We start from the raw sequence: 27,133 nt of genomic DNA on the forward strand, positions 1-27,133 counted from the left end.
ATGTTAATTAAGTTGTCTTTTGGGCCAAACTCTAAGGAAACTAGTTAAGAAATGTCAGGAAAACTTGAGAAGTCAGAAATAGTGTTTGTTTTGCTTTTCTTATTTTGAAGTAGGATTTTCCTAAAATAAGATTTGCAGTATGGAGCACAACTCATGGTGACGAATGCAGAACCAATTTTCTTTTTTTCCTTTTTTTTTTTTTTTTTTTTTTTTTTTTTTTGTAATTTGGTACCTGCCAATTTTAGTAGAGAGGGATAACAATCTAGGATAGGTAGGATGCTGGAGCCCTTTGCTAGTACTAAAGTACTGAGAAGTACTGGAAAGCGTGTTAACTTTTTGTAGCAGGTTATATAAGCTGCTCTTAGGAGGCATCGCCTAACGGGGGGCAGGATGCAGCCTGGATGGGGCCTACTTAAAAATACTCTTGTGCTGCAGCCTGCTGCTGCCCTCTGCTTCTCTCCATCCCGCCTCAGAAGAGGAAGAAAAAAAGGAAGGAAAAAAAAAAACCACCCAAACGAAAAACACAACAACAAAAAAAGGAGCAATGCAGCAGATGGTTCCTGGAGGCAAGAGTCTGTCCGGAAAGCCGCCGGCCTCCCATTTTGGGGACGCCTCTCCTCCGCAGAACTACAGTTCCCGGCGTGCCCCGCGCTGCTGAAAGCCCAGCACGCACCGCGCCCGCCCCCAGAGGGCAGACTACATCTCCCAGTACGCACAGTGCCTTAGGCCTGGTGCTGCCATGGCGAGCTGCCGCCATTGCATGCTGGGAGTTGTAGTCCTCCAGCTCCACAGCGGGGCAAGCGCCTGCTCGCCCGGCGCGTCTCGCTGCGAGCGGCGGCTCCTTCTGCCCTTTGCCCCCTCGGCAGTTCCCCCCCGCCCCCCCCAAGCCCCTCCCTTCCTGCTGCAGCTTAAGATGGCGGCTGAGGTGGATTTCGGGGATCGCGAGCTCTTCGAGCAGCTCGAGGAAGAGGACGGGCCGCCGCCACCGCCTCGCCTCAGCTTCGAGGAGGAGGAGGAGGGACCCGAGAAAGCCCTGGAGGAGCTGTACGCGCGGCTGCGGGACCGCGAGGAGACGGTGCGGCGGCTCCGGGCGGAGAATATCCTGACGGGAGAGGCAGGGCCTGCTCCGGGGAGGGCGCAGCGGGGCGGGGGGAAGGGGGGCGCTGCTCCTGCCGCCGGTTCCCTTCCGGGCCAGCCTTGGCGCCTGCCCTCCTGGGGCCGGCGGCCGCCTTGAGGGGCTCCGGCTTCTCCCGGCGACCTCCGTGAGGTCTTTGTGGGGGAAGGCCCTGTCGGTCTCTGCCTGGCAGCCGGAGCCCTGGCGCGTTCTGAAGGACCGTGAGAATTGAGCATGGCGGGGAGGGGGCAGCCTCCCCCCGCGGCTCCCCTGGTTGGTGGCAGATTTTTCCCGGCTTTTGCTTCCGTCACTTAAGAGGAAGTTTTCTGTGAAAACTTCTATCCACAGAATGCCCGGGTCCGTGCCAGCTTCGCTTCACTTGGCAAAGGAGGTATTGAGTCTTTGAGTGCTGGGATGACTCCTTTTCTAGGGAAAAGAAACAGCTGTGCATTCACTTTGAAAATTGATTTTTAACAGCTAGAAATAATTTTAAACTATTAAATTGTGGCTGGTTCCCTAAAAGGTTTTGGGGTTTGATACTGCAGCAGAGTGGAATCTGAAATGTTTTTTATAGTTTATCTTCTGGTTTTTTGTGATGATTGTAGGTATTTTTAAAATACAATACTGTAAATCTGACAATTCAGCCATAGTGCACATAATGAATTATGCTATTTGGATTGTCACAACTAGTCCTCTTTTTCATCTGGAGTTTGGTTTTGGGTTTTTTTTTGCATTTTATTGTATTTCTTCAGCAACACGTGGATTTGTAAATAATCCTCTGTGCAATGAAAAGGGAGGTCTGAAACCCCATTTGCTATTCTGTGGAATTCTTGTTAGCTGTTTTCTTGTTTGTTTTGATCCTTTGATTAATTAAGGTGTGGGTCCGTGTCTTCTGAAGAAAGTAATGTTGTAATGTTCCTTAACAATAAATTAACATCAAGAACTTAAAAGGAAGCTGAATATTCTGACTCGTCCTAGGTATGTTAATGCTGACTTAAAACACTTTGTGTGACCTGTATATGTTTGAAATAGAGCTTGTCTGAGATAATAGCTAGCTGAGCTTGTTTCTGTGTCCCCATCCCTGTTCAGATGTTGGACTTCTAAAATGCCATTATCATTCTTGAAAAGCCTTTTAGATTTGAGTATCAAGAACTTAGTTTGTATTGCTGTAACTTTATTTATTTGTGCGTATCTATCTGTTTATGAAACTTATGTGGCCTTTAGGAAAACAGTTTTTTGTAAAGTTCAGCAGTGAGAACAAGTACGTTAAAATGGTTGAATAAATAAGAGATCTTATTTATAAGATCTTACAAGAGTTTACTGCAGTTAGAAGAAAACTTCTGTAGTGTGGTGTTCTGTTTTGTTTTCTTTCTACCTCATACCAGGCAACCTGCTTTGCTTGGAAGAGGATGATTTCTGCTTAAGTGAATAGGAACTTCTTAAAAGAACAGAACTTGTATTGGCCAAACCTTCCTCTCTCTCTGGACTACAGACTCTTTGCTGTGATAAAACGGATAGGAAATGTTTACAGTAAAGCTAATGCAGTAACCATTGTCTGTGTCTCTGTTCTATTCTTCTAGTGGAATTTCAGTGGACAACTCCAAATTTGATGGACCTCTGTTACAGATTTTATTTATGAACAATGTAATTTCGAAGTAAGTACTCCCTGAGAAAAGCAATCCTGACAGGAGATGGGACATTTTGTTTGTTTGTTTGTTTGGATATGTTAGTGTTTGCCCAAAGGATGGATATGTGTTTTATTCAATAACATGAACTTGTTAAGCTTGAAGGGGAGAAAGGATAATGAGCAATATGACAGGAGGTCTGTTGCTTTCATTAGCAATGTCTGTTTTATCGTGAAATGAAGCGTGAATTCCAGGAACTTGGAGTGAGTCTGAATAGCAGTTTGAGTTTCATGAGTGTTGTGGGTAAATATAGTAAATGTAATTTTCCCTGCCTCTGAGTTGATTTTTTGCCACACTAATATAAGGGCACTATAATAGATTGCATTCATGTTGTTGGGGGTTGGGAGGAGGACAGGAGGGAAGTTGACTGCCCCTTTTCTAAGTTCTTAAGAAGTAGTAAATGGTAAATGTTTTAAAAAAAAATATCTGGCATATGTTTCAATCTTGCTCATGTCTTCATCTCTGTATACTTTTTCACTCCATTACAGGCAGTATCATCAAGAAATTGAAGATTTTGTTTTTAATTTAGTTCAGAAATACGAAGAGCAGAAGAGAGGTGAACAAGAAAAAACACACTTCAATGTTAAGCCACAGGTACTTTAAAACTCAAATTGTTATTAGGTGCTCCTTCTCTTGCAACTTTGTAGTGGGAATATTGAAATACTACACTGCTAAATAGCTGAATTCTAGATGTTTTTTCCTGTTTAATTGCAAATCAAGTAACTATGAAACAAATGTTGTATAACTATTTGCTCTAATAATAGAGGAGCAGGACAAAGAAAATATCCTTTCTGCCCATGAAAATGCTTCTTTAAAACTGTTCCTAGTGAAATTTGTGTAAAAGCAAAGTAATAAGTTGGTTTAAATAATCGAGAGAAGAGCTTAAGATACAAACTTAACGTATCCTCTTCTGATTGTATTTGGCCCAACTTTTGAGTAGATGAACAATAGAATCTGGAAATTTCCACTTTCTTCTCTTAGTTTAGAATTTTGAGTTTTACTTAACATTCACTTTTTAACATTCACTTTGCATAAAAGGGTGAAATGGCACATTTCTCTCCATCTTTCTCTTATCTTTTGAGAGAAGAATGAAGATGTTCTTATGCAGCATATTTCACATCAATGAGCTGTGTCATGCTTTGGACTATGGAAAGCTTTATGACTAATGTAGACATCTCCATCCTACTGTTTAAATAAAGTTTCGTGAAAGAATAAAAGCTGTATTCCATGTTCTGTGCCTTTTACATACTTCAGTAATTTAGAAGCTTTTCTTTCTACTGTTATTTTAAATTAATTATTTGCATTTTTACTTTTCATGTCAGCCCTCCAGTGTTCTTTTGGAAGAGGACTGTAAAACAGCAAGCTCGAATTCTGTTAAAAAAATTAAAGAAGCTTTTAGTGTAAGTTTTTGGCTATATACTCTTCAATGGTAGGTCCGACTCTTCATTCTAAATATTCAATATACACTGCCATTAAAATAAGATCTTGTTAAATTTCATTTATCAGTGTAACAGCAGTTAAGTTCAGCATGTTTTGGCTACATCAGTGGAAAAAATACTTATTTGTACAGGTGTGGGCGTGTATTATTTGTAAATTCTTACAGAGCGGGGGAAAAAAACCTGGAAGTATTTCAAGCAGTGTAAATTTATAGAAATGCTACCAATCTGTCCTAAATACTGACACATTTCTGACAATTTTCTGACTTTTTTTCTACAGGTTGTAGGAAGTGTTCTGTATTTTACCAATTTTTGTCTCGATAAACTGGGACAGCCTTTATTAAATGAGAATCCACAGCTGACAGAAGGATGGGAAATACCTAAGTATCCTGTTTACTAAAACAAGGGGTTTTTTCCGTTTGTCAAATCCAAAGAATGCCAGTCGGTAAATTGACCTCAAATTCTGTTCAGTAGATTGTACATTTCTATCAAAACCTTATCAGTCGTTACAGATGAAAAGTTTTAGTGAGTAATTAATGGCTTTTTTACTCAAAACATAGAAGTATTTTGATATGATTGGCTTGCTGATTTTTAGAAGATTTATGCTTGGGAAGAGTGAATGCTTTATCCCCATAAATATGTGTTGTGACTTTAGGAATTTCCTGGGCCACTGTGCAATCAGGTTTGGAATGACAGCTCATTCCAGATATGAATAAGCGTTCTCCCTCTATGAAATCTGCTATTTGGGAAAAGAAAAGGGCTTGGCAAATTCAAATGTGCTCTAAGGTGATTTTTTCCAAATGTGGGAGCCAGAGGGAAAGTCTTTTAATAAAATTTAATTATGGAATGCTCTTAACTTACATCCATTTTAAAGATGTTTTTTTGCTGTTTATTAAAGCCAGTATTTGAAAGGCGGGATTGAGGGAAATGTTGGAAAAAGTGTTTTTTAGTACTGTAGTCCTCCATGACAAAAAGAAATTGGGCAAGGAATTTCTCCATTTTTCTCAAGTGATGTCATCTCCCCAGTTTTCCAGTATTGCTTCTGCCCCAGAAAGAGTCAGGACAAGAATCAGTTTCACAGTTCATTTCTGCGATATCTAGTTACCAAGCTTGTAATAAAGGTAATTTCCTAGTGTTAAAAAACTACTTGTATCTGAACGAAAATTGCAAATTTATAAGCCGGTTAACCTGGGTTTTCTTGTGCCTGCCTTTGACTGTGTATGCACTGCGCTGTAATTTTCGAACATTTGGAAAGCTGTCTCTGTTATAGTGCATTAAGTTAATCCTATTCTCCAAATGATACTGTACTATCTCCCAACCTCCAGATGAAGGAAGTAGATGCCTAACAGTGGAATTTCTCCTAAAATGCAAAGTGTGGCTAAACTTTCAGGTCTGCCAGCTTAGCTTTGATATTGTTCTTTAGATGTACTTGCTGCATCTTTCTTTAGAGCTCCCACAGATGACATTAAGCCTAAAATAGCACTTACTTCTGAGTGAAATGATATATCAGGTACCGTGCTTCTAAATGGCCGAAATACTGCACTCAATTAACACGTCAGTTCGACTAGTATCTGGCATCTGCTTTTCTTTTTAAAAGCAACTGTTAGATTCTGGAAACTACTGTGCTTCTGAACTCTACTGAACCTCTTAGTTTTTACCATGCAGGTTCGCTTGCGGCCCTCTTGTCTTCTCGTACATTTTTAGACAAATGGGCAGAGCAGCTGACACGTTGCAGTCCAAAAGCAAACACAAGTAGTACGATATGACCTGTCTCCACCTGTTTGAGAAGTGAGTTATATTTTTGAAACTCTATCAAAATATGTTATTAATAAGATTGCTGTAAAGCATATCAGAATTATTAGCTTGAAACTTCTGCCTATAAACAAGAGGACTGTAGTTTTAGCAAGTGCTGATAAAGATCAAAATTGATTATTGAATAGAAATTGGGTAGGAGGAAACAACGTAAGCCCATCTTGGCAAATAGTTTATACTAGATATAGTTTTATAGTTTATACTATAGACGTCATATCAAGGACCCATCTGTAACTTAATCCAGAAGAGTCAGTATTCTATTCAAAGCACTATTAGGTTTTCACTGATATTTTAAACAAGATTGAAATTTTGCTTCATCCAGTAGCAGTTCCTTATTGAAATCTAAAGATATCAGCAAGTTTTCAGCCAGATTCTCTCCCTAGATGGACAAGAAATACAAGTAAAACCAAAAAGGTTTGTATTATTCTTAAATATAAAGTTTTGAGCTGAAAAGTTCAGATGTACACTGTGATTATTCCCCAGTATACTAAACTCTTGAACATACTTGAGCAATGAGTTTAAATTAAGTAAACCAGTGCTGAGCTTTGCAGTCAGTGGGTCTCTCTTGTTTACTGACTTGCTTTAGGAAGGACCTAAAATCAATTTGTAAAAACTTTCTGAAGTTTATGCTCGGTTCTTCTGTTGCTTGCCTTTTTAGTGATTGCTTTGTCGTCCTTGCACTGGTGTACTATCATCATTCTTACTGTTTTGTAGAACAACCCCTATCTGACTTACTTTATAGGCTTTTAAGACAGACTGATCTTAGAGTTGATTGTATAGCTTTTATGGGAGGTAAGAAGTAAAGCGAATTGAGTTTCCAGCTGACAGCTTGTGTGGTCTTCATAGCATCTAAAGTCACTGATTTCAGATGCAATGAAGACCAGGCAAGCTTTAAGTGGGAATTTCAAAGATAAAGAGGCATGCCGAGTTAAACTCTGGTTTGATTAGAAATACTACCATTTGAATGGAAAGCAGATTGAAGGGTTGTGCTCATGATATGGGATGGTGATAAAATACTTAGATCACAGCAAAAGGTTTCTATTTGAATACTATGTAAAGATGAAGCAGAAGACGCGCTTCACTTTTTCTAATTAGAGGCTTTAAGAGGTTGGAGTGTGTGCGTGTGTGGGGTTTACCCTGGACACTCATCCTTGTGTCATCCTTTTGTCTCCACTTCTGGTTCCCATCTCAATTTGGTAAAAATGAATGTTCAGAAAATAAATCTTTCTCTAAAATCGTGTAAGAGATTGGGATTTTCCCCCCTATAATGTTGAAAATGTTTGCTGCCATGGTATGAATTTACAAGGAAAATTAAGCTTGAAACCAGATGCAGTTCTATTCCAGGTTTTCAGTGCACAATTTTACAATGCATAACTTGTTCAAACTGTGGACCAGGACTTTCCAAAGAAGTAGTCATTCTCTTCTACTTGTTTCTACTGGTAGCTGATTCTCAGTATTGTAAAAAGAATCAGACCTCTGATGATACAAGCATAAAAAGAAAAATAGAGGTATTAATGTACTACAGGCACATTAAATTGAGGGGTTCCTTATCTGTACTCTAGAGTTAAAAGTATTGTTTTAACATCTTCACTTTCCTTCCTCTGGACATAGCATAAGCTTTAGTATGTAGGTTTTGTTTTCATTTATTGGCACTATCTAAGCAGGTGTTTACGTATTTAATCGGAAGCAGAAATCCTTCAGTGAATGCTCTTCTATCTGCAGCGTGATATAAGGAAAAGCTTTTCCACCTTTAGGACAGTAAACTATTGGATCAGGTTGCCTAGAGAGGTTATGCAGTCTCCATCCTGAGAGATTTTTCAAGACCCAACTGGATAAAGCCCTGAGCAACCTGGTCTGATCTCATAGCTGACCCAGCTTTGATTAAGCGACTGGGTTAGAGATCTCCTAAGATCCAGCCTGAATTATTCTATGGCTATTCTATTCCCTTTTAAAGGAATAGATCTCTATTATATGGGATATAAAAGTTCCATTTCTGCCTGGCAGTACTACTTTTCTACTGTAATTTTAGTTCTCCTCTTTCTTTCCTCTCCACATGCTGTCATGTATTTCCCCCCCCCACCCCAATGCTGTGCCTGTGTTTTTCTCATTTCTTGTGTTCTCCTTAGGACTGTGAAATAATATTTTGTTACTCTATTTTGAAGATTGATATTAAACAGTCAATTTAAGAGAAGCAGAAGACAGCATATGAAATCAGCAAGCAATGCTTACATTTTTTTTCTTCCTAAATCTAAAAATCTAACAAGATTTAAAATAATTAAGTGCTTTTAACATTGCAAAATTATTTTCAGGCTTAATTTCTTGTGCATTTTTTAAGCAGGCCAAAACCGCATTGTTTCAATTGTGGTTCTGAAGACCATCAAATGAAAGACTGTCCAAAGGTAAAGTCTACATCAGTATTCAAAAGACTGCTGCTCTCCAAGAAATGTTTCAGTGTAACTGCACCATTTAAAAAAAAAAATAAGTAGATTCATTGGGGTCAGGATGTACAAATGATTATTCATCTCTGTGGATGAGATTATACTGTTCATACTTACAAATTCTAACATAGTAAATCAGAACATAAATTAATTTTGTAGCGTAATGGTTTGAATCTCTCCTTTAATTTATGGAGGGACATTCAGTTTGAACAGTATTTCCTCCTGTTTTAGAGCTCCACTAGATCCAATGCAAATACTCTTGGTTTTTTGCTATGTAGTTTTCATTACAACTGTAGTTGTATCACATGGCCATGTGATAAACGATTAAGCATGCTGAGGGCAAGGAGTACCATTTTTATGTTGGGTGAAGGAGTGCATAAATTCTAAGTTGTCCAAATCTAAACTTCCCAATTGTATTATCTTTAAGCCACGAAATGCAGCTCGTATAAGTGAGAAGAGAAAGGAGTTTATGGAAGCTTGTGGTGAAGCGAGCAATCAGAATTTTCAGCAGCGTTATCATGCAGAAGAAGTAGAAGAGAGGTTTGGAAAATTTAAACCAGGAGTTATTAGGTATCTTTTTTCCTTCCATTAGCTGTTGCACTGCTTTTCTGGAATACCTTTTCTACCTTTGGAGTGCCAGATGTTACTTTCCAGAGTTCTATAAGTCCATATGCTACTCTTAACTATGTTCAAATTTGTTTGCTAAATAAAATTTTGTTTAATAAATTGCACAGATATTTTTCAAGTGAAAACTCATTGCTAGCTTAATAGTCCTACCCTTTCCCATGGCTCTTGTCTCCCTAATGTAGGGAGACAAATTTTACTCTTTGGCTGCTCAAATTGCAAATATATTATGTTCCTAATAAACTACAAATGCATGCAAAGTTCTGAAAATTTTGAGCTTTCAGTGTCCCTTCCTCTCTTTTTCTCTCTATTCAAACTGTTTTAAAAAATCATAATATGGCTGTAGCAGTCTCCAAAGAAATCATCCACATTAAATTTAGTGTTGCATTAAGTTCCACCCTTCCTGTTGTGATAGCTACAGTTAAGGCCATGAATCAGAAGTAACAAGTCGAGTAAGTTGTTCTCGGCATGGAATTAATTCTCATAAAATGTTTAAGCATAAGTACACTTGTATGGAGAAATGAAAGTGTTAAAAGTTACCTTTAACATCAGAGCTGATTTTGCCCTAAAATTGTTATATCTGGAATTGACAGTCGACATAGTTTGAGCTAAAACGAAGTTATTTTATCTTGATAGTTTAAAATTCAACAAAATATTCATAACTTCCTTTTGTCAAAGCTTAATTATGGATTTTACTGGAGGACTTTTTGTTTTCTCTTTGTTTTCTTTACTTAGTGGGGAACTTCAAGATGCACTTGGTGTTACAGATAAGAGTCTTCCTCCATTTATATATCGCATGCGTCAGCTGGGTTATCCTCCAGGTTGGCTCAAGGAGGCTGAAATGGAACACTCAGGACTTGCGCTTTATGATGGAAAAGGTAAGGAATGTGCTGCAGGAATGCAGTTTTCAGTATGCAGGCTATTTACTGGCTGCACCCTATTCAGGAGACAGTAAAGTACCTAGTTTGTAAATCTTCATGTTCTTCATGGAAGAGTGAGAAAGTTGTAAATCAAGTTTTCTTTTCTAAAGTCATGTAAAAATACGCCCCTTTCATCTAGCTATGGTGTGACAATGAAACAACTTCTATAATGATTGATTGCATAGATGAAGACTCTGTCAGTGTGATTTCACTCTAATCAACCCTTGATATTAGAATATGGAGTTTCTGTGAAACTGTGCAAGACTTGCAAATAGCCTATTGTCAAATTTCCTCTTCCTTTTTTTAATAAGCTTCTCTTATGTTTTATGAAAGAAACCATAATACTTTCTGAAGTTCAACAACTTACTCTTATATAATAAAAGTAAGAAGATCACCAGCAAGCAAAGAATACATTTCTTGAAACCCAATTTATCAATTAATTTACCAGCTTTTTGCTAATGACCAACATTTATGCTGCATCTCGGAGAACCGTCCTGATGCCAAATTCTGAGGCTAGTAATGGTACATAAAGAGTGCTATTATTGTGAATACCCAGTAAGGTTTCTGGGGAAGCTTCATGCACGTATCTGATAGATTTGGTCACTGTCATTGCCTTTGTGGATTACAAAGCCTTCTATCAACACTTATATTCCAAAAACCAAAACCCTGTTCTTAAATCCTGTGGATTTTTTCAGTAACGTTCTTAATTAGCATCAAGAATAATTATATTTTGTTACAGATGATGGTGGAACAGAAGATGAAGGATCTCGTCAACCAAAACGCATCACTTACGATGTCTCTAAGTTGATAAACTATCCAGGCTTTAATATATCCACTCCAAGTGGCATACCAGATGTAAGTGGCTGTCCTCTGCCTTCTAAACAACATGCTGAGTAACATTAATTGCTTTTAGCCAAGTTTAACATTTTGTATTCTGCATCTGACAATTTTCTTTCAACAAGCTCTTATTTTTAAGCACGTGGTTTGGGGCTGGGGGCTGTTGAGGTAATCTATCTGGTATCTGTCACAGCTCTCGTGGGTAAGGTCTGATAGTGCTTCTGTGGTGATTATTTCCATTATGAGACCAACAGGAGCCTAGAAGGATAGTTTGGGTTTTTGTTTTTTTTTTTAAAGACACAAAACTTCACACACACACACACGCGCCTGTTCCTTCCATACATCTAAATTTTCTGAATGTTCTTGGAATATGAAAACTACTGTGGGTGTTATCATAAATATAATTTCAACTATAGAAAACTACATCAGACCAGTGCACGATTTCTGGGAAGCTAAACAAAACGAGTCGTATCCGAAAACCCACATAGTGGGTGCCCTCTTAAGCATAGAGTGCACAAGGAATCTCCTGTGGCGGCTGCTGCTGAACTTTTATTTTCAAAAGCATTTTAACCTGCTGTTAGCAGCGAACTTCATCACTGATGTTAATGCATGTGCATTAAAAAGAAGCACTTGTAGATTCTCTTTTGCAGCTTTATATTTGCCTGTTTAGTGGCCTCCAAATATGTCTTTTCCTTCAGTATTCTTAAACAAAGTTCTGTCCTCAAGTTTTTTCAGTTTTCACTAAAAATTAACAGTTCTTCAAAGTAAGCCTTTTTCGTCTGAACAGTTATTTCAAGGGGAAGTTTGTAGTTGTCTTACAAATGTTGAAGAATATTTGCTATGAAAGAGTTAACAAGACATTTTGTAACGGTGATGATTTTTTTTTTTTTTTAATTATTATTCCTGCTACCCAGTCATAGTGCATTGCACTATGTGCAATGTTTGTGTTCACAGGTGAGAGTACTTTGGTTTGCCAGAGGTTCCTACTAAAGATCTATTTATTCTGATAAATGAGGCTTTTGATAAGAACTTGAATTCATCTTGGCTTGTTAATCTCTCCGTGTTTCTCTTAAGTTTCACTGTTGTGTTATTAGCCAACCATATGCAACGTTATTTCTCTTTTTTTTTTCCTGTAGGAATGGCAGATATTTGGTTCCATCCCCATGCAGCCATCTCAACAGAAGGATGTTTTTGCTAACTACCTTTCTAATTTTCATGCGGTGAATATATCTCATTGTTATTTGCAAAAAAAAAAAAAAGTTGTCTTGTAGTTAGTGTAGCCAGTGATGATCTCTTGTTTATATCTTCTTTTTTGCACAAGGGGATAGAATTTCTTATTGACACTACCAGGTGTGAAATGCTGATGCTTGGCTTTATCTGTTCTAAGAAAAAGGAGCTTCATGTTTAGAACAAATTCCATTATTTCAATTAATATAAGCAGATCCCAATTGTGCAATATTTGATAAACAGTTGTGAAAAAGGTTACTATAAACTTTTACAGCCTAAAAACTGTCTTAATTCCAGACTTCCCAAGTAAGCGAAAAGCTTACTTGCCATAGTCATGATTTACAGTAATCTTATTATAGTGACTTGAGAAAACATATGGTAGTCCTGTCCTGTGTCATTCTCAGGTCTTCTCTAATGTGACTCCAGCCTAGTGTTATCTACTGCAGAATACTTCCAGTTAAGGATGGAAGATGTATGCTCTGCTCTCAGTCCCAAAGTGTAATGGTATACGGAATTATACGGTAAATTCTTAGCCTGCCAGGAAGGGATGTGCAATACTTGCGTTGTGATGGTCTCATAAGATCTAGGTGTCCAGGTGGAAACTTGATCGTAATCTGTGTTAGGAATGCAGACAGTCTTTTCTTTTGCCACTTAAACCTGAACAAGACTACAAGTTCTGTTCAGTTGCAGTAAATCTCTCAAACTTCAATGTCTAGTTTACACACTGGGTCACCAAATGATTGTATAGTTATGAAATTGCTTTAAATACGTTCTTATAGCTGGAAATGTTACCTTGTACAATTTAATACTAATTTCTTCTGTTTTCCTGGATAATTTCTCTTCAGCCGAGTCCGAAATCTAGCAATAAAAGGGCTGCATCTCAGTCAAGCTCTCATCATTCAAAACGACCAAAAGAAGACAATTTGGAGGTACCAACAGCTGACATGGACTTAGATTCTGGTATAGTTATTCTGCAATTTTTTTCTAGTTTCAATTTTTATTTTCACAATAACTTGCTCTGAATTGAAATGTCAGTGTTCATAAAGAGCAACGAATGTGTTAGTATTCATTATGGTGGTAATTAATGTAACTGCTAACATATGCTAGCAGTGTCCTACTATAGTTGCCTTTGGGCCTCTCTACAATAAGCATTCTCTGTTGCTGTGATTGTTGTATCTTCTAATACCAAGCAGGAGGTTTCAAGTGTGCTCAGAGCGATTGGATTGTTAGGTTACAAATTCTGATCTCTTTACTTCAGGTGTATCCTAAAGAAACTTCTGTTATGAAGACCTCCAAATCCTTAAATATTTGGGTGAAATAATGTAGGAAGTTACAAGCTCACAACTTCTTAAAAATGAGTCAAACTCACAGGAGGACTTAGTGTGTTGTTTAAATGTTAGAATAGCTGGAGAAACTTCTGGCTTTCATTTTGGATTTCCTGTGAGGAAATCCTTCAGTGTGTCTCAGTGTGGAATAGGTTTGTTCTCAGTACACTCAAGAGTATTGTATCTTGAATGGCTAGCAGAGTTAAAATCCCCAAAAACATAGTTTCAGTGGATATTAAAACCTTCAGAAAGTTTGTTCTTTCTCAGCTGAAAACCAAGGATGAGAAAACATAAGTCTGCTAGTTAATCAGAGCATTGGCACTTTGAATCTTGTCCTACTCAGATTTCAGATTCTAATAGACGTCTTGCAATATGTTTCTAGATCTGGAAGTGTCACAAAGATCTCAAACTCATAACAGTTTTCAGTTCCAACCTCCGCTGCCACCTGGACGTCCATCGATGTCAACTCCTCCTCCTTTACCACGAGGAACACCTCCACTAAATCTTGCACCAACTCAACCTTCAACACCCACCCGCCCTCCTCTTCCCAGGACTACTCCACCGTCGAATCCTTCCAGTGATATTCCTCAGCCAAAAATAGTGGACTCAATCATGGATGAGGATACTCTGACCTTGGAAGAGCTAGAGGAACAGCAGCGATTAATCTGGGCAGCACTAGAGCAGGCAGAAAGCACAAACAGTGACTCTGATATTCCTGTTGATACACCTTTAACTGGAAATTCTGTTACATCATCACCATCTAGGAACGAAGTAGATCTTGTTGCAGAAGTAAGATCATCTGATAAGGTGATTACAGTGGAAACTAGGTTTTCCAACATCAGTGAACAGATACCAGAAAATGAACATTCTATAACTAGTCCTAATCCAGGAGATAGTTTACTTAACTTAAAGGAAAATCCTGATAATACAGATTCTGAAGGCTTGCTGGATAACACCGTGCCCGCTCCCAATCGTGACGTTAATGATGGAGAAAATACAGGTGGTAATAAAGTGGTCACAAGCATTGAATCATCTGCAAAAAACTCCAGCCTTGTTCCTGATATGAGCAAGTTTGCTGCAGGCATAACACCATTTGAATTTGAAAATATGGCAGAATCAACAGGTGTTTATCTACGAATAAGAAGCGTGTTAAAAAATTCCCCAAGAAACCAGCAAAAGAAAAAGACTTCATCTTAATTGGTCTTCCTTTGTTTCGTTATGTCCAAATCCCTGCTTCCTTCTCTCTCCTCCTCCAATTTTACAGACTCGGATAGCCTTCCTCATCCTTTTGTGGGAAGGAGAAAGTCTTGACAAATACAGCTCTGCCCCGTTCTTCCTTGGGACTGAAGTCAGTGCAGGGCTTCCATATTGACCAGGACTACCAATACGGCCAGAAAATGTAGAAGAATTTTCCCAAATTGCATCCTTCCACTAAGGAATAACAGGACTGTTGATTTGTTAAGAGCAATTTACTTGCCAATACATGAAACTCTAAAAAGAGGAGTTTGTGGTTTGTTGTTCATTACTTTGGCTAAGGTTTATATTGTTCTTGAGTTTCAGGTGAATTGTTGATTTTTTTAATATCTGTCCTTTGTACAATAATCTATACTTTATACATTTTGCTAATTATCCTGTAGATAAGTTTAATATATTCAGAATGTTTTTAAAAAGGTCTAACATTAAGATTTCCCACATCAAAATCCTGGCAATTGGATGAAAATAATCAGGGATTTACCGGCATTATCTTCACCATTTCAGATATTTTTATAAATTATTTATGTGGGTCAGTTTTAATTACCACTGTATCTTTTGTAACATCATCCTTCATGTAAACTTGCTGTACATACATGTTCATTGTTGTGTACAGAGGTTTAATAAATGAGCTTTTATATAAAGATTTTTTTTTTAATTTGAGTCCTAAACCATCAAACTGCTGATTTTTGAAAATTAGCTGCTGAAGATAATTAGAAAAACAAACTGATTAAAATGAGGATGAATAAAGTTAAATATTTTAGGAAGGGTCACAACTATTGGGTTCAGGTTTTCATAATCAAGAAGCTGTCAAGATCTTTTTAGCTACTTAAATAGAACCTTGCCATACCATTCAATTTTCGTAATCTGAAGAATTGCCCACTTCTGAAGGCTTACAAGTGTTATAATTTTGCTAATTAATTGTTCTAACACTTTTTTCCCCTTCTCTTAATTGTCTTCAGAGGGACCTGTAGGTGAAATGACTGTACATTATTTGCATTGCCAACAGAGGGAGTACTAGATTGACTTAAGAGTATTTATTGGAGCTGGTAAAGCATTTGTTTGTCCGTATATAAACGCAGGAAAAAAGTCTTCCTAGCCAAGTGAGATGCATAGTAAACCAAAGTATTTTCAAGTATCTAAGAAAAGACTTGTGAAGGGGGGATGTTCAAAGGTGTTTTTGATAAGAATAAGTTCAGTCTCTGAAGTTATCTTTAAAATTCTCGGCTTTGCAGATAGTATGTATTTCCCAAAGATCCTTACAATATATGATATTAGTACACGCTGCATTTGAATGCTTAAGAGAACCCCAGGCTTTTTGTAGTTAAAGCTTTTATATTTATTTCCTTTTTTTTCTCTAAACTTTACAGGAAGCGAAGACCAAAGTGTCTTTATATATGAACTGCTTGTCTTCTGAGAGGCTGAAAAAAATTTCTGCAGCATATACCAGTTCTGTTTATCTGGTTGCATTTGGAAAGCAGTGGTCAAGGTAAATGTTCTTTGTATGTGCTAAAATGAAAGCATGCTTTGTTTTTGTTGTCTTTTATAGGAGAAATAGTATTACTTTCTGTAACAGGAATGGATAATGAAACAGTATTTGGCTTCCAGCTTCTACACACTTTACAAAGAAATCTCTGTTGGGAAGCATATAGAGATCTTGTACTTTCTCCATGCCTCCTCCTCCCATGGAGTTAAAAGCTAGTAATGACAGTTTACACAAGCTATTATGTGCTGCGTGCTGCATCATTCACATGTGGATGACAATGTGATGCAGGGCATGAGGTAATGATTTCAAGTGTACACACCTTTTGGGTGTGTTGAGGTGCTCATATTTTAAACATGCAGCTCTCTCTCCACACCTTAGAAGATCTTTTTTTAATAGCTCTTATGAAATACTGCTTCTTTAGTAGGACATGCAGCCTAAACTTTACAGGAGTAGTTGTGTACTTCTGCCTTGCTTACAGAAACGGCAAGATAATCATCTTTATATGCTTAGCACCCTTTAGCGCTCTGTGTTCACAATTAGTTCATAATAAATCACCCTTCCACCTAATTGATCAGAATAGGTAAGTCTTCAAGCTTGTACAAATTCCCAGACTTATCACTAAAGTAGCTGTTAACTTTATTGCTTCCAAGATTTGTACTGAAGGTATTAGAGTAAGGGTAAAGTGAATTCATTTCAGCAATACGGTTTTTAATGTAATGGTAAATTCTAGTTTAAATATGTTAAATCCTTAATTTTATAAGGCTTTGAATTTTGAATTGTTCAGTATTTCTTATCACTTTGGCCACTCTTGTATTCACTGCGCACAAACTACTTGGAGATATAGATCTTTTTCATTTTTGGAAAATGATGTCTTCTGTTATCTAAAGCAAATATTACTTACTCAGGGCAGCAATGAACTGTGTTTGGGTCCACATTTTATATCCACTGGAATTTTTGTCCAAAGTGGCTGGACTGTGGTTCAAGTCGGCAAATGTTTTTGTCGTTCACCTGTAGTCTGCTACAATTGGAAGCATGCAGCCCATGCTGTCACACTTGCATACACGCTTGAATTAAAATCCCCACAACTGGGATGGTTCCCATTTAACAATCTTGGTTTTAACATAACAAAAGACTCCAGGCTTTTATAAATACTGAGCTTTCTGTGTGCTCAGAATTATTTTTTATATTGCTTTTATGCTGCTTTTGCAGAACTGTTAGCAGATGTTTAGACTTGCTCCTTTTAGTCTTGGTATTATCCCTGTCTGTGTTTAATATGTTTCTGGGGGTAAGTCAAGTATCACTTGATACCAGTGCTCATTCTTACTTGTATTTAGCTCTGCTGTAAGACATACAGTTAATTAGGGATGGGGAGTTATCCCTGCTTTTTCTCTCATGATTAGGAATGAATTCATTGATCTCTTAGCTATTTATCTATACTTCACTTTTCCTATCAAGTGCTATATATTGTTGCTTGTAATTACTGAATTTCTTGAATCTTTCAGGTGTAACTACTCATACGGTTTTTGTATATTGAAACTGCAATCAGATCACACTACAAGGTCTGAGAAAAAGCTGAATAGCAAAGTATTTCTGGTACTTTTAAGTCACATTCCCATGGTGATGGGTGTGGCATAATAACTAGATTAGAGCTTACTAAAATGTATGAGTAATAAAATCTGTAATAAGGTGGGTATAGTGTGAGCAGGCATCACTCAAATTTTCCCACAGATTCCTGTTGGCATAGTACTCATGTTTGTTTGCAGCATTTGGAACAGCAAAAGTATTTTAAAATGCTTATGCACATCTAAAAATACCTAATCTGTGGAAAATATTCAGGGTATCAGTCAGGTGGCTAGTTGTCTCTTAAAAAGATTTGAATTTCTAACTTACATTTTTATAACGTAATTCACAGTGCTTAAAACGTCATGAAAAGAGAAATATCTGAGATTCTAGAAGATATCCAAAAGTTGTGTTAGCTGCTAAGAATTATTTTTACTGCAAACTCTGTAAGGCAGGATCGCTGGGGAGGGGGGAAGCGGGGAGCGAAGAGGAGGAAAAAGCTCAAATATAATTAGTGTGTTTCAAATGCATTGGTAGCTGCCATGGAACTCAGTAGTACCTTCATTTGTAACACGGCTGTATTGCCTCTGGTAAGTAAATGCCATCGAAGATTGATGCTGCTCCTAAGAATACGTTGTAGAGTCATACTTACATTTGGCGGGGGGGGGAGGGGATGAGTCAGAGGTAGGAATTGGTCTCGATCCTTGGAGAAGCATACAAACAGGATGGATTTAATAACATGGTAATTAATGTGTGACAGTTGGACACTTCCTAAACTTTAGTTAACTACAACAACAAAGATTTGACATAAGATTTTTTGCAACGGATATTTAGCTGTCATCCAATGACTGAATAAAAATTTATTTACCCTTTTTTTTAGAACTCAGCACTCAATAACGAGAACAAAAAACCTTTTGCATTGCTTCTCTGTAGGTGAGAATTCAGCTTTTGGTGGTATTTACATCAGTGGTAAAATGATTTGCATAGTCCATCCTTTTTAATAGACTATGGTTTCTCAGTTTTCTGTGAAATGAAACAGTCATAATCAAGATGAACATTATTGTTAAATTAAGTACCTTGTTTAAACAAACATGCAGAAAGGATTCTTCAAATATTTGTTTTATCCAACAGACACTAATATAAAATTGGATGAAAGTTTGTCTTGTGTAGCACACTAACAAAGAACATGGACTTGCAGAGCTGTTTTGTACTGCTGCTGGGTACTACGGCTGATCTAGGGAAGGAAAACAGTGAGTACATTAAGAATGGAAAGACTTCTTACAGCCTTACAATCCACTAAGCTGTGACAGTAACTACCAAGTCGGCAGTATTTTTTTTTTTGCAAGTGTTGCATACATGATAAGGCTAAAAAGGGCAGTTTTTCATCTAGTGTAACGTATCGGTCAAAGGCTGCCAGTTTTAGTGACATAAATTTAAAGCCAAAAATAATAAGAGTAAGCATGAGGCTTCAGAACACTAAATCTCTTTAGAATCAGTATAGCTATATAAATAGATGAGCAAAATGTACCACTCGGGTTAAAAGGGGAGGGGGGAATCCTGTATTTCTGCAAAACCAGAAACAACTACAGAAAATAATAGTGCAAGTTTCTGTGCTGGGATTTTTGAAGCAGCACTTCTGTGATTTTTTTTAAAAAAAAAAGGCAATTAGTTGCTTTTTCTGAAGCAGGTGTGACCATCAGTTCTGTATAGGAATTGCCAAATACACATACTGAAAAGATCACTCAGAGGAGAAAAAATCTTATACTCTAAATCTTCATACTTGTGTGGATATGTCCCATTGAACATAAAAATGGACCTCCTAAGTCAGCATATCCTTAAATGCAGTTCTTAAAGAACAACATTTTAGCTATTCTGAAAGCTTCAATAATTTTGGACCCTTGACAAATCTGAAAAAGGGCAGAAACAATTTCAACTGGTGTTCCCACATTATTGAAGAGAACAATTTTAATTCTAAAGTAGGTCTTATACTTGTGACCAGTAGTTATGTCATCACCCTGAATGTCCCTGGAGCATCCAGCAATTCCTGTTTTTGTAGAGTTATGAAAATGTCTGTATATTATATGTTGACTGATCTGATCATGCAGTTCAGAAAAGAGAGCCACTAGTACTGGAATCAAAGATATCTGCTTTTAATCATATTTAGTCCTTTATAGTACCGTGATTTATAGTACCAGCATCTTTTTTTTATAATGATTTCTGCAAATTGGATGTGAACGTACTAGATGGTATTATTATCACAGTCTGCATATATCTCCATCTCAGTGTAGACTGGTACACAGAAGCTAAGTCAACCATTTCTAATTGGGATGAACTTAAGTTACACTTGCTCTAAAGCTACTTTTTCATCGTTTGAAAGTTGATCCTGATTGAATGATGGATAACTAACTCCTTTGTTTCCTACAAGATTACTTTGATCTTGAAGCTATGATTCTGTTCACTAGGAAATTACATGAAAAACCAATGGCACATTCACTTTATAGGTAGAAGCTTTTGATGTATGAGACATCATTCTCAATTCTTGCTTTAGTAACAGGACATTTTTAGCTTAGCCTTGCAAGGGAATGAAGAACACATTTGAACTGTGTTTCATCTATTATTTCACCACTGTTATTTACTGCTTGCACTTTATTACAAGTTCTACAAGAACAGTACAAAGCTGCAACTCTTCGTTTCTATCTTCAATAGTAAGCTGACTTCTAGTTGCTGTGCCCTGCGCTAGATACATATCAGTCTTACATTGCTTACAAAAACTTACAATGTTGTACGTTGAACTGCATTGTTCAGTTGAATGTACCTACATGGTAACAAATTAACTGTGAGACAAAAAATCAAATTAGTGAAGGAAAATGATGGAAAATTATACACTTAAGAGGAAAACACATTCTATATTAGCATCAGATCAATACAGAAAGCTCAAATCTGCAATACCAGAAACAAGCACAAAGGTTTGCAACTGTAGCTCTCAAGCCAACAGATGTTTTGGGCAAGTGTTCCGTAAAGTTAATCTGACTCTAGTTTTTACCCTAATTGCAATTTTTGTGTTAGGGATTATTTCCATAGCTAGGGGCCGCAGGGTCAATTTTGCTGCAGGGTCAATTTTTTGAGTCTTGCTGGCTCTGTGCTTCTAAATGCAATCTAATATTTAAATCCTGAAGTCGTTATTCAGCAAAACTTTTATCAAATTTTGCAGGGAGAAAGAAGGGTGGCTGTACGTGGATTCGAGTATCTGTTTCAACATCTAATGGCTATGGTAAGGGATTCTATTTAACATTTAGGAAGTGAAATTCTAACAAACGTTGCTAAATGCTGATCTAGTTGAAACCTATTATTTGGGGGACTGCATCACACCATTTTGTGCTTTACCATGCTGGATTAATGCCAAAGAATGAAGCCAAAATGAAACACAAATTGCAATCAGTCTCCAGCAATGGAATTGCTTTCTCATCACCCTTTTGTTGGAATAGCATCATGCAGAAACTGAATGATCTATGAGACTGCAGACTGAGGTTTGCTTTGTGATGAATTCAGCAGTTACAGGCCAGCTCTGGCTGGGCTCTGTTGCCTATTTATAAGAGGTAAGTGAAGCAGAGCTGTTTGATTCAGCCTTGAAAATTGGTATTAAATTGTTGACGATGGTGGTGGAGCTACTGCTACAGCTGTTTAAACTTTAGCAGTGGGGTAACGCCAGGTTCCAATGTGTTGCTTCACAAACATAATGAAAATTAAAATATTCGGTACTTTAGAGAAAGAGAAGGAATGATAAATTTCTGGGCATCAGGACAAAAGGAAAATGGAGAAAAGAAGCAGACAGTAAAGTTATTCATCCGTTAAGAGCGATGTGCTTCCCACCGCCCTGTCTCTTCTCCCCACCCTTTCCCCCCACCCATGCACGCCCGCCTGCTGCCGCAGCGCGTTCCCCCAGGGCTCAGCACTGCCGGCACTCGGGCCCCCTCCCCGCTGCGGGGACGAGGTCGACCCTCCGCACCGAGCCCAGTCCGCTCCCCACCGGCTCCCCGCACGCCGCCGGGACGGGCGGCTCCCCCGGGGCCTGCCCTCCCCGCGTCGGCTGCCGGGTTAGACCGAGGGCCGAGGAGAGCCGCTCCTTCCCCCGCAGCGGCGGGCAGCCGGGCTGCCCCGGGGCGAACAAAGCAGGGGGGAGACAAAGGGAAAAAGAGGCGAGGAGGGGGCGAAGAGAGAACGCGGGGGAGCGGCAGCGAGGACGGGGCGCGGAGGGAGGCGCGGTTCCCGCTGCTGCAGTCTCCGCCTCGCGGTGCCGCGGGCCCGGCCGGGCGCAGACGTTGTCCGCCCGCTCCGCCCCCTGCGAGCCGGGGAGCCGCCGCTGCAGAGGGGGAGGAGGAGGAGGAGGAGGCGGCGGCGGCAGGAGCGGCGCCCGGCGCTCGCGGCGGCCGGGGAAGGCGGCGGCGCGGAGCCGAAGGCGGCAGCGGTGAGGCCGCCGTTGGGGCCCGCGCAGGGAGGGAGGCGGCGGCGCTGCCGGGTTCGCCACGGCGCCGTCTGAGGGCGGGGGGAGCCGCCGGCCGCCTCCCGCCTTGGGGCCTCCGCTTCCCGTCCGGGCGCCTCGGCGGGCGCCGGGCTGTGCCCGCGCTCGGGCCCGCGCCGGGCTGCGGGGCGGAGGCGGTGGGCGGTGAGGGAAGCGAGGCGGCGCGGCCGGCGGTGAGGCGCTGGGAGGGTGGGCTGTGAGGGGACGGGGGGCGGCGGTGGCTGTGGGGCGCTGGAGGACCTTAGCTGAGGGGCCCTGAGCGGGTGGGCAGCGCCGGGGGGACGATGCTGGGGCTGGGTGGGGCGAGGCCCCGGGAGCCGGGGCGGGCGTCCAGCCCCCGCGGGGAGCTGTTAGCCTCCGCCACACGTGCCTGCGCTTCCCCGCCGGCCTGCCAGGGCCGCGGTGACAGCAGCCGGTTTGGCTGGTTCCCGAGCCCTGTGCTCGGGCTTGCTGGGCTCATTCCGCTCTTGCATGGCTTCTCCCGCCGCCGTGCCCCCGGTTGGACGGGGCTGGCTGCCCGCCGTGCTCCCGGGGCAGCTGCGGTCTGTGAGCTCGGAGGCGGCAGGGTGAGGGGCGCAGCATCCCAGGTGGGCTGGGGGCCTCCCCGGTCTCGTCTCCCACCGCAGAGAGCCCTTGGGTGTCTTCGTGGTTCATGAGGAGCAGGTGGGGACACGAGGGTCTTGTATGCAGCCTCTGCTCGAGTCTTACCCTTGGAAGATGTAGCACTGTGCTTAGTTATCGGTGGCTTGAGGGGATGATTCAGGGGGGAATGGGTCTGAGTGTTTCATGATAAATACTGACCTGCAGTTCTCAGCATCCCACACTTACATGCTGATATTTTACCTATTAATGATTTGGCTTATTTTGGCTTGTTTGTTTGTTTGTTTTATGTCTGCTCCTCATGCCTGTGTTGTTTTCGAAGCTACTGGTTTGCAGGTGAGCTGCTCATATTTCGCCCCACGGTTCCGCGTGGCTCAGCCAGAGTTTACTGCCTTGTTTTTAGTCAACGTTAGACCTGTGGGATCCCCAGGCTCTAGACCCCTCCTGCTTTCCGCTATATCACTAGTGCTTCTACCTAAGGCGATTCAGCATTCTCTTTTCTGTGCCTCAGCTGTCATGGGGCACAAGGTAATTGTTGCTGTTACTCACATGTTAATGTGGCTCCTGCTGCATTAAAATCAGGAGTTAGTTTTCCTTTTCATTATAACATCTTTTTGTATGTGTTTTAAATAATTAAAAAAAACCCCAAACAATCAAAAGTCAACACCACAAAAAATCTCTTCCAAAACATAGCATGGGGAAGAAAATTTAGTCTGTGAGTATATATGTTCATGATTAAAAACATGACTGTGAAATGAAGACTTTCCTCCCACCCCACCCCGCCCCTTCACCTACTTACCCAGTGTGCTGAATGTGTAGGGTTTTATGGAAGTTCACAGGTTGCTTTGAGATCTTTGAGCAGAAAGATTTTAAAACGTGTGATATCTGTATTAGCATGCAGGAAGAAGAAAGAAAAGAGGTACAAAAGAGGAAATGCCTTTATGCCTGCTGCTTTGCGAAGAATTTTATTTAAAGAACAGAAATACGCATATAATTCTGAAACTAGCAATGTCAGAGAGTGATTTTTCTTAAGTGTGTGTCTGTATGCACCTGCTACAACATGTAACAAGATAGCAAATTAGATACCGCGGAGGAAAAGTAAATAACTCCTCCGCCCCTTAACAGCAGCGTATCTTAGTCTAAGGAATGTATAACTGTTCAGGTACTGACAAAACTTCTTCATTTACATACTGAATGTAGAATGACTGAAAAATGTGCAGAGGGTTATTAGTTCTTGGTTTAAAATTGTGAGATTTCAGGGTTCTCTTCCTGTCTAGTCCTTATACGTGCGAGAAGATTTTCTGTCTGTGCTGAAGTGCGCTAAAGCTTTGTGTGTATTGAAGGGGGAGGGATGTGTTGGCTGAAGCAGAAAAGCTTGGAAATGTGACCTCAAATGTTAGTATCTTTAGGGATCGAGAGCGAGATTTTTATTTGGAGAAAAAATTAGTTTTACATAATTTGTATGGTTTCTTTTAAAGAGAAGGTCTCAACTTTCTAGTGAGGGGCAGAAAAACAGCTGTCTTGTGTCCTCGTGACGGAGGTGTACTGTAGGAAATAACCTCTTTCCTCATGTGATAATACTGTGCTTGTATATGCTGATTGCTATGACTTTCTAGAGCTCCTATAGATTTCCTGTCTGAGCTATAGGCTGTATCTGTTTATCATCTTCTGAATGTGGATATGCAATACAGTCTTTATTTACTTAGCTTGGGCAGATTGGATAATTCCTTTAGCGTTCTTCCCTTTATCCTTTTAGCCTTGTTAAAGTTTTTCTTGGGGAGTGACTGAGAATATTTCAAAATAGATCTTCCCTCAAAAGAAATAGAGCAATCTGTCTTGCCAATATGATTTTTCAAAACTGCTTTTCTTTCTCTCTCTAAATCATTCAGGTCAAATGTTAACTCTGTATGTTGAATGCAAGTTTTCTAATGTTTGAACATGATGACCATGAATGAATGCAGCTCTTGTTTAATCTTTTGGCATTCCTTAGGGACTACTGACTCCGCTGGCATGTATAAAAAGTAACGCACTGGAATCCTTATTGGACTGGCATGTTTAGAAATGCCTCAGATGGATGGTGTTTTGTTATTTAATGAAAGGCAATTATATACTGCATTAGCTGTAATCTCAGCTGCCCTCAGCTAGATGCCAATTTCTGCTGAAGCAACCATTTCGTTCTTCTTGACCAGCAGAACTGAAGCCAGCTCTGTCAGCAGCACAGTCCCCGATGATTTCAAACATCTACTGATATGTCTGTGCTTGCCCAGGTGTCTGTCTTCTACATGCATTTATTTTTGCAGAGTGATGTTGCACTTGCATGACTTACAGTGGTACAACTGACCTTTAGAAATACCCACAAATCTGGTATCTAGCTCCTGGCCTCTGAAAGGCTGGAAAGAATTTATAAGATTTATCGAAGAACAGACTGTACAAGTTTCTACCTTAGCACCCACCTAACTATTTTCCACCTGGAGTATCTCATCAATTGTTTGTACAAACTCAGACAGAAGACTCTTGGGTGAATAGTACCATACGTTCTTTTAATTTATAAGACATGTCTTCACTCTACTGTTTCAAGGAGAAACACCATTAAAAGCTGCTCAGTTTTCCTGATCTTTATAATCTTACTGTCTATATTTTTAGCTTATTTTGAGGGAAAATTGCAAGGCAAAGAGAGAAACTCGGTATTTGATAGAGTTGGCTTATCTGACACTCTCATTCTGCTTCGCTGCTTGGCAGCGGCATCCATTCAATCACAGCAATATTTAGCTAAGTTCTGTATTTGTACTTCTACTTTATTATATGTCAGTCGTATAGCAGTCATGGTGCTAATTTAAAAGGCTACGAACATGGAGAGCTAAAAAGGGGTTGCTGACTTGATGTTTTCAAAGAGTGTGAAACAGTTACAGTTTCACCCAAGTCTATCAGAATTAAATTCTTACTATAAAAAGCAGCATCTTTGTTTCAGCTGCTTCAGTTGTAATTGCATTAGGGAGAAGCCCTGTGTCTTTGTTTATATGCGTTTGGTTTTGTGGCTGACAGGAGATGATATTTTCCTTCTCAAACTTTCATTTAAACTTTAGATCCCCAATAACTTAAACTTGATGCTCTACTATTCCAAAATCGTAATTGTTATTGTGGACTGAATGCACTTACTGAGATGGTTGAAGTGCATTATCATCAGAAGTCATCAGTGCGGACAGTCAAACAAATTACTCTTCCTGGTTACCAAAATGGAGGGCTTTTGGGAAAGGCAAGAATTTCCTGGGAAAAATGTAGGAAAAGTAGTAAGTATTGATGGTGGGCTTACCAGAAGAGGTGGCAATTATTTACTTTCTTGGGTGAAAACTTTCTCAACTTCTCAATCCTTGACTCATTCTGTAGAGAATGATGTGTGCTTAGGAGGATCATGTGCTTTCTGATCTTTTAATAGACTATAGCCGTGACATTTTTATAATGCATGTGTACACTGGAAACTTGAAGTGTTAGTTTGCATCATATTTTCTGTGATTTTTTTTTTAAGCTTTTTAACAGCTATCAGCTCTTCCTTATTAATTAAAGATGGGAATCTTTTTAAAAAGTTTAACAGAACGTGTTTAGAAATAGCAACATAGATTGAGAAAAAAATACTCACAATATTGCTAGCCCAAAATAATTTTTTACTGTTACAGATACCCTCTCTAATTTGTGCTTCAGATTCAGTAGTCTGATTCTTTGTGTTTCAATGGTATTTTTTAAGTGAGAATCTCAAGGCATTTAGGAATCTGAATGAGCATAGCAAGTTATAGAATGGTAAGATGAGGTGACTTAAAATGTCCTTGATGCAGAATTAAAATCCATAAGCAGAGTAGAAGCTTTAATGAATTATCTTTCTCATAACATTGCTGTAATATCTGACTGATGGTTTGAGGTCCTGAGACTCTTACTGTCTTTGGTCTGATTCATCTTTTTGTTAGTACAGTTTCTTAGTTATAGGAATTTACCCTGCCTTTTCCCTTTCCCAAGCATATGCAGAGAGAATCCTGTTTATCCAGTTTGCAGTGAATACCCTGCACTTTCCAAGGTAGAAAAACAGCCATGTGTCTTATTTACCAACTTAGCAATGTCACTAAACCCCTCTAGTTTTCAGTGGATTTGCATCTCATAATGGTTGCCTTCCTAACTATATTATTTTCAAATTTTATATTATCTCTAAACATACTGATAACCTGCTGCTACCAAGTGTATTGATGGCAATAGTTTGGTTTTCCATTTTGCTTCAGAAATTGGTTGGTCTGATCTAAAGTCATTGGGAGAAAC

At 39.5% G+C, this 27,133-nt stretch overlaps 2 protein-coding genes across 8 annotated transcripts in view; both read left to right on the forward strand.

The window, feature by feature from the left end:
• The first annotated feature begins 122 nt into the window (after positions 1 to 122).
• Positions 123 to 15,313, forward strand: ZCCHC8 (zinc finger CCHC-type containing 8). Of its 5 annotated transcripts, none has more exons than XM_075167670.1 (14): positions 123 to 1,097; positions 2,050 to 2,092; positions 2,695 to 2,769; positions 3,288 to 3,393; positions 4,122 to 4,199; positions 4,516 to 4,619; positions 6,396 to 6,461; positions 8,383 to 8,446; positions 8,913 to 9,055; positions 9,845 to 9,987; positions 10,769 to 10,884; positions 12,003 to 12,086; positions 12,939 to 13,053; positions 13,801 to 15,313. In XM_075167670.1, the coding sequence occupies exons 1-14, from the start codon at positions 740 to 742 to the stop codon at positions 14,613 to 14,615; spliced, it is 2,310 nt and encodes a 769-aa protein (XP_075023771.1). In that variant the 5' UTR covers positions 123 to 739; the 3' UTR covers positions 14,616 to 15,313. The 5 variants fall into 5 exon arrangements, with proteins under 5 accessions (XP_075023771.1, XP_075023773.1, XP_075023774.1 ...); XM_075167672.1 differs by having other exon boundaries at positions 8,386 to 8,446; XM_075167673.1 differs by lacking the exons at positions 123 to 1,097; positions 2,050 to 2,092; positions 2,695 to 2,769 and having other exon boundaries at positions 3,355 to 3,393; positions 4,122 to 4,228.
• A 756-nt stretch (positions 15,314 to 16,069) lies between these two features.
• The window catches only part of CLIP1 (CAP-Gly domain containing linker protein 1), a 79,793-nt gene continuing 68,729 nt past the window's right edge, over positions 16,070 to 27,133 (forward strand). For all 3 annotated transcript variants that reach the window (XM_075167663.1, XM_075167661.1, XM_075167662.1), the window contains exons 1-3: positions 16,070 to 16,158; positions 18,596 to 18,648; positions 20,927 to 20,986. The gene's annotated coding sequence lies outside the window, so the exon portion shown is untranslated. The remainder of the gene's footprint in view (positions 16,159 to 18,595; positions 18,649 to 20,926; positions 20,987 to 27,133) is intronic.

Source organism: Calonectris borealis, chromosome 18, assembly GCF_964195595.1.
Source record: "Calonectris borealis chromosome 18, bCalBor7.hap1.2, whole genome shotgun sequence".
In the NCBI taxonomy this organism is placed as follows: Eukaryota; Metazoa; Chordata; class Aves; order Procellariiformes; family Procellariidae; genus Calonectris; species Calonectris borealis.

Bases quoted from the DNA above. Each gene is read 5' to 3' on its own strand.
- ZCCHC8 (XM_075167670.1), top strand. From the start codon at position 740: ATGGCGAGCTGCCGCCATTGCATGCTGGGAGTTGTAGTCCTCCAGCTC. The intron at 2,770-3,287 runs GTAAGTACTCCC...ACTCCATTACAG, and splicing joins ATGAACAATGTAATTTCGAA to GCAGTATCATCAAGAAATTG. The intron at 3,394-4,121 runs GTACTTTAAAAC...TTTTCATGTCAG, and splicing joins ACTTCAATGTTAAGCCACAG to CCCTCCAGTGTTCTTTTGGA.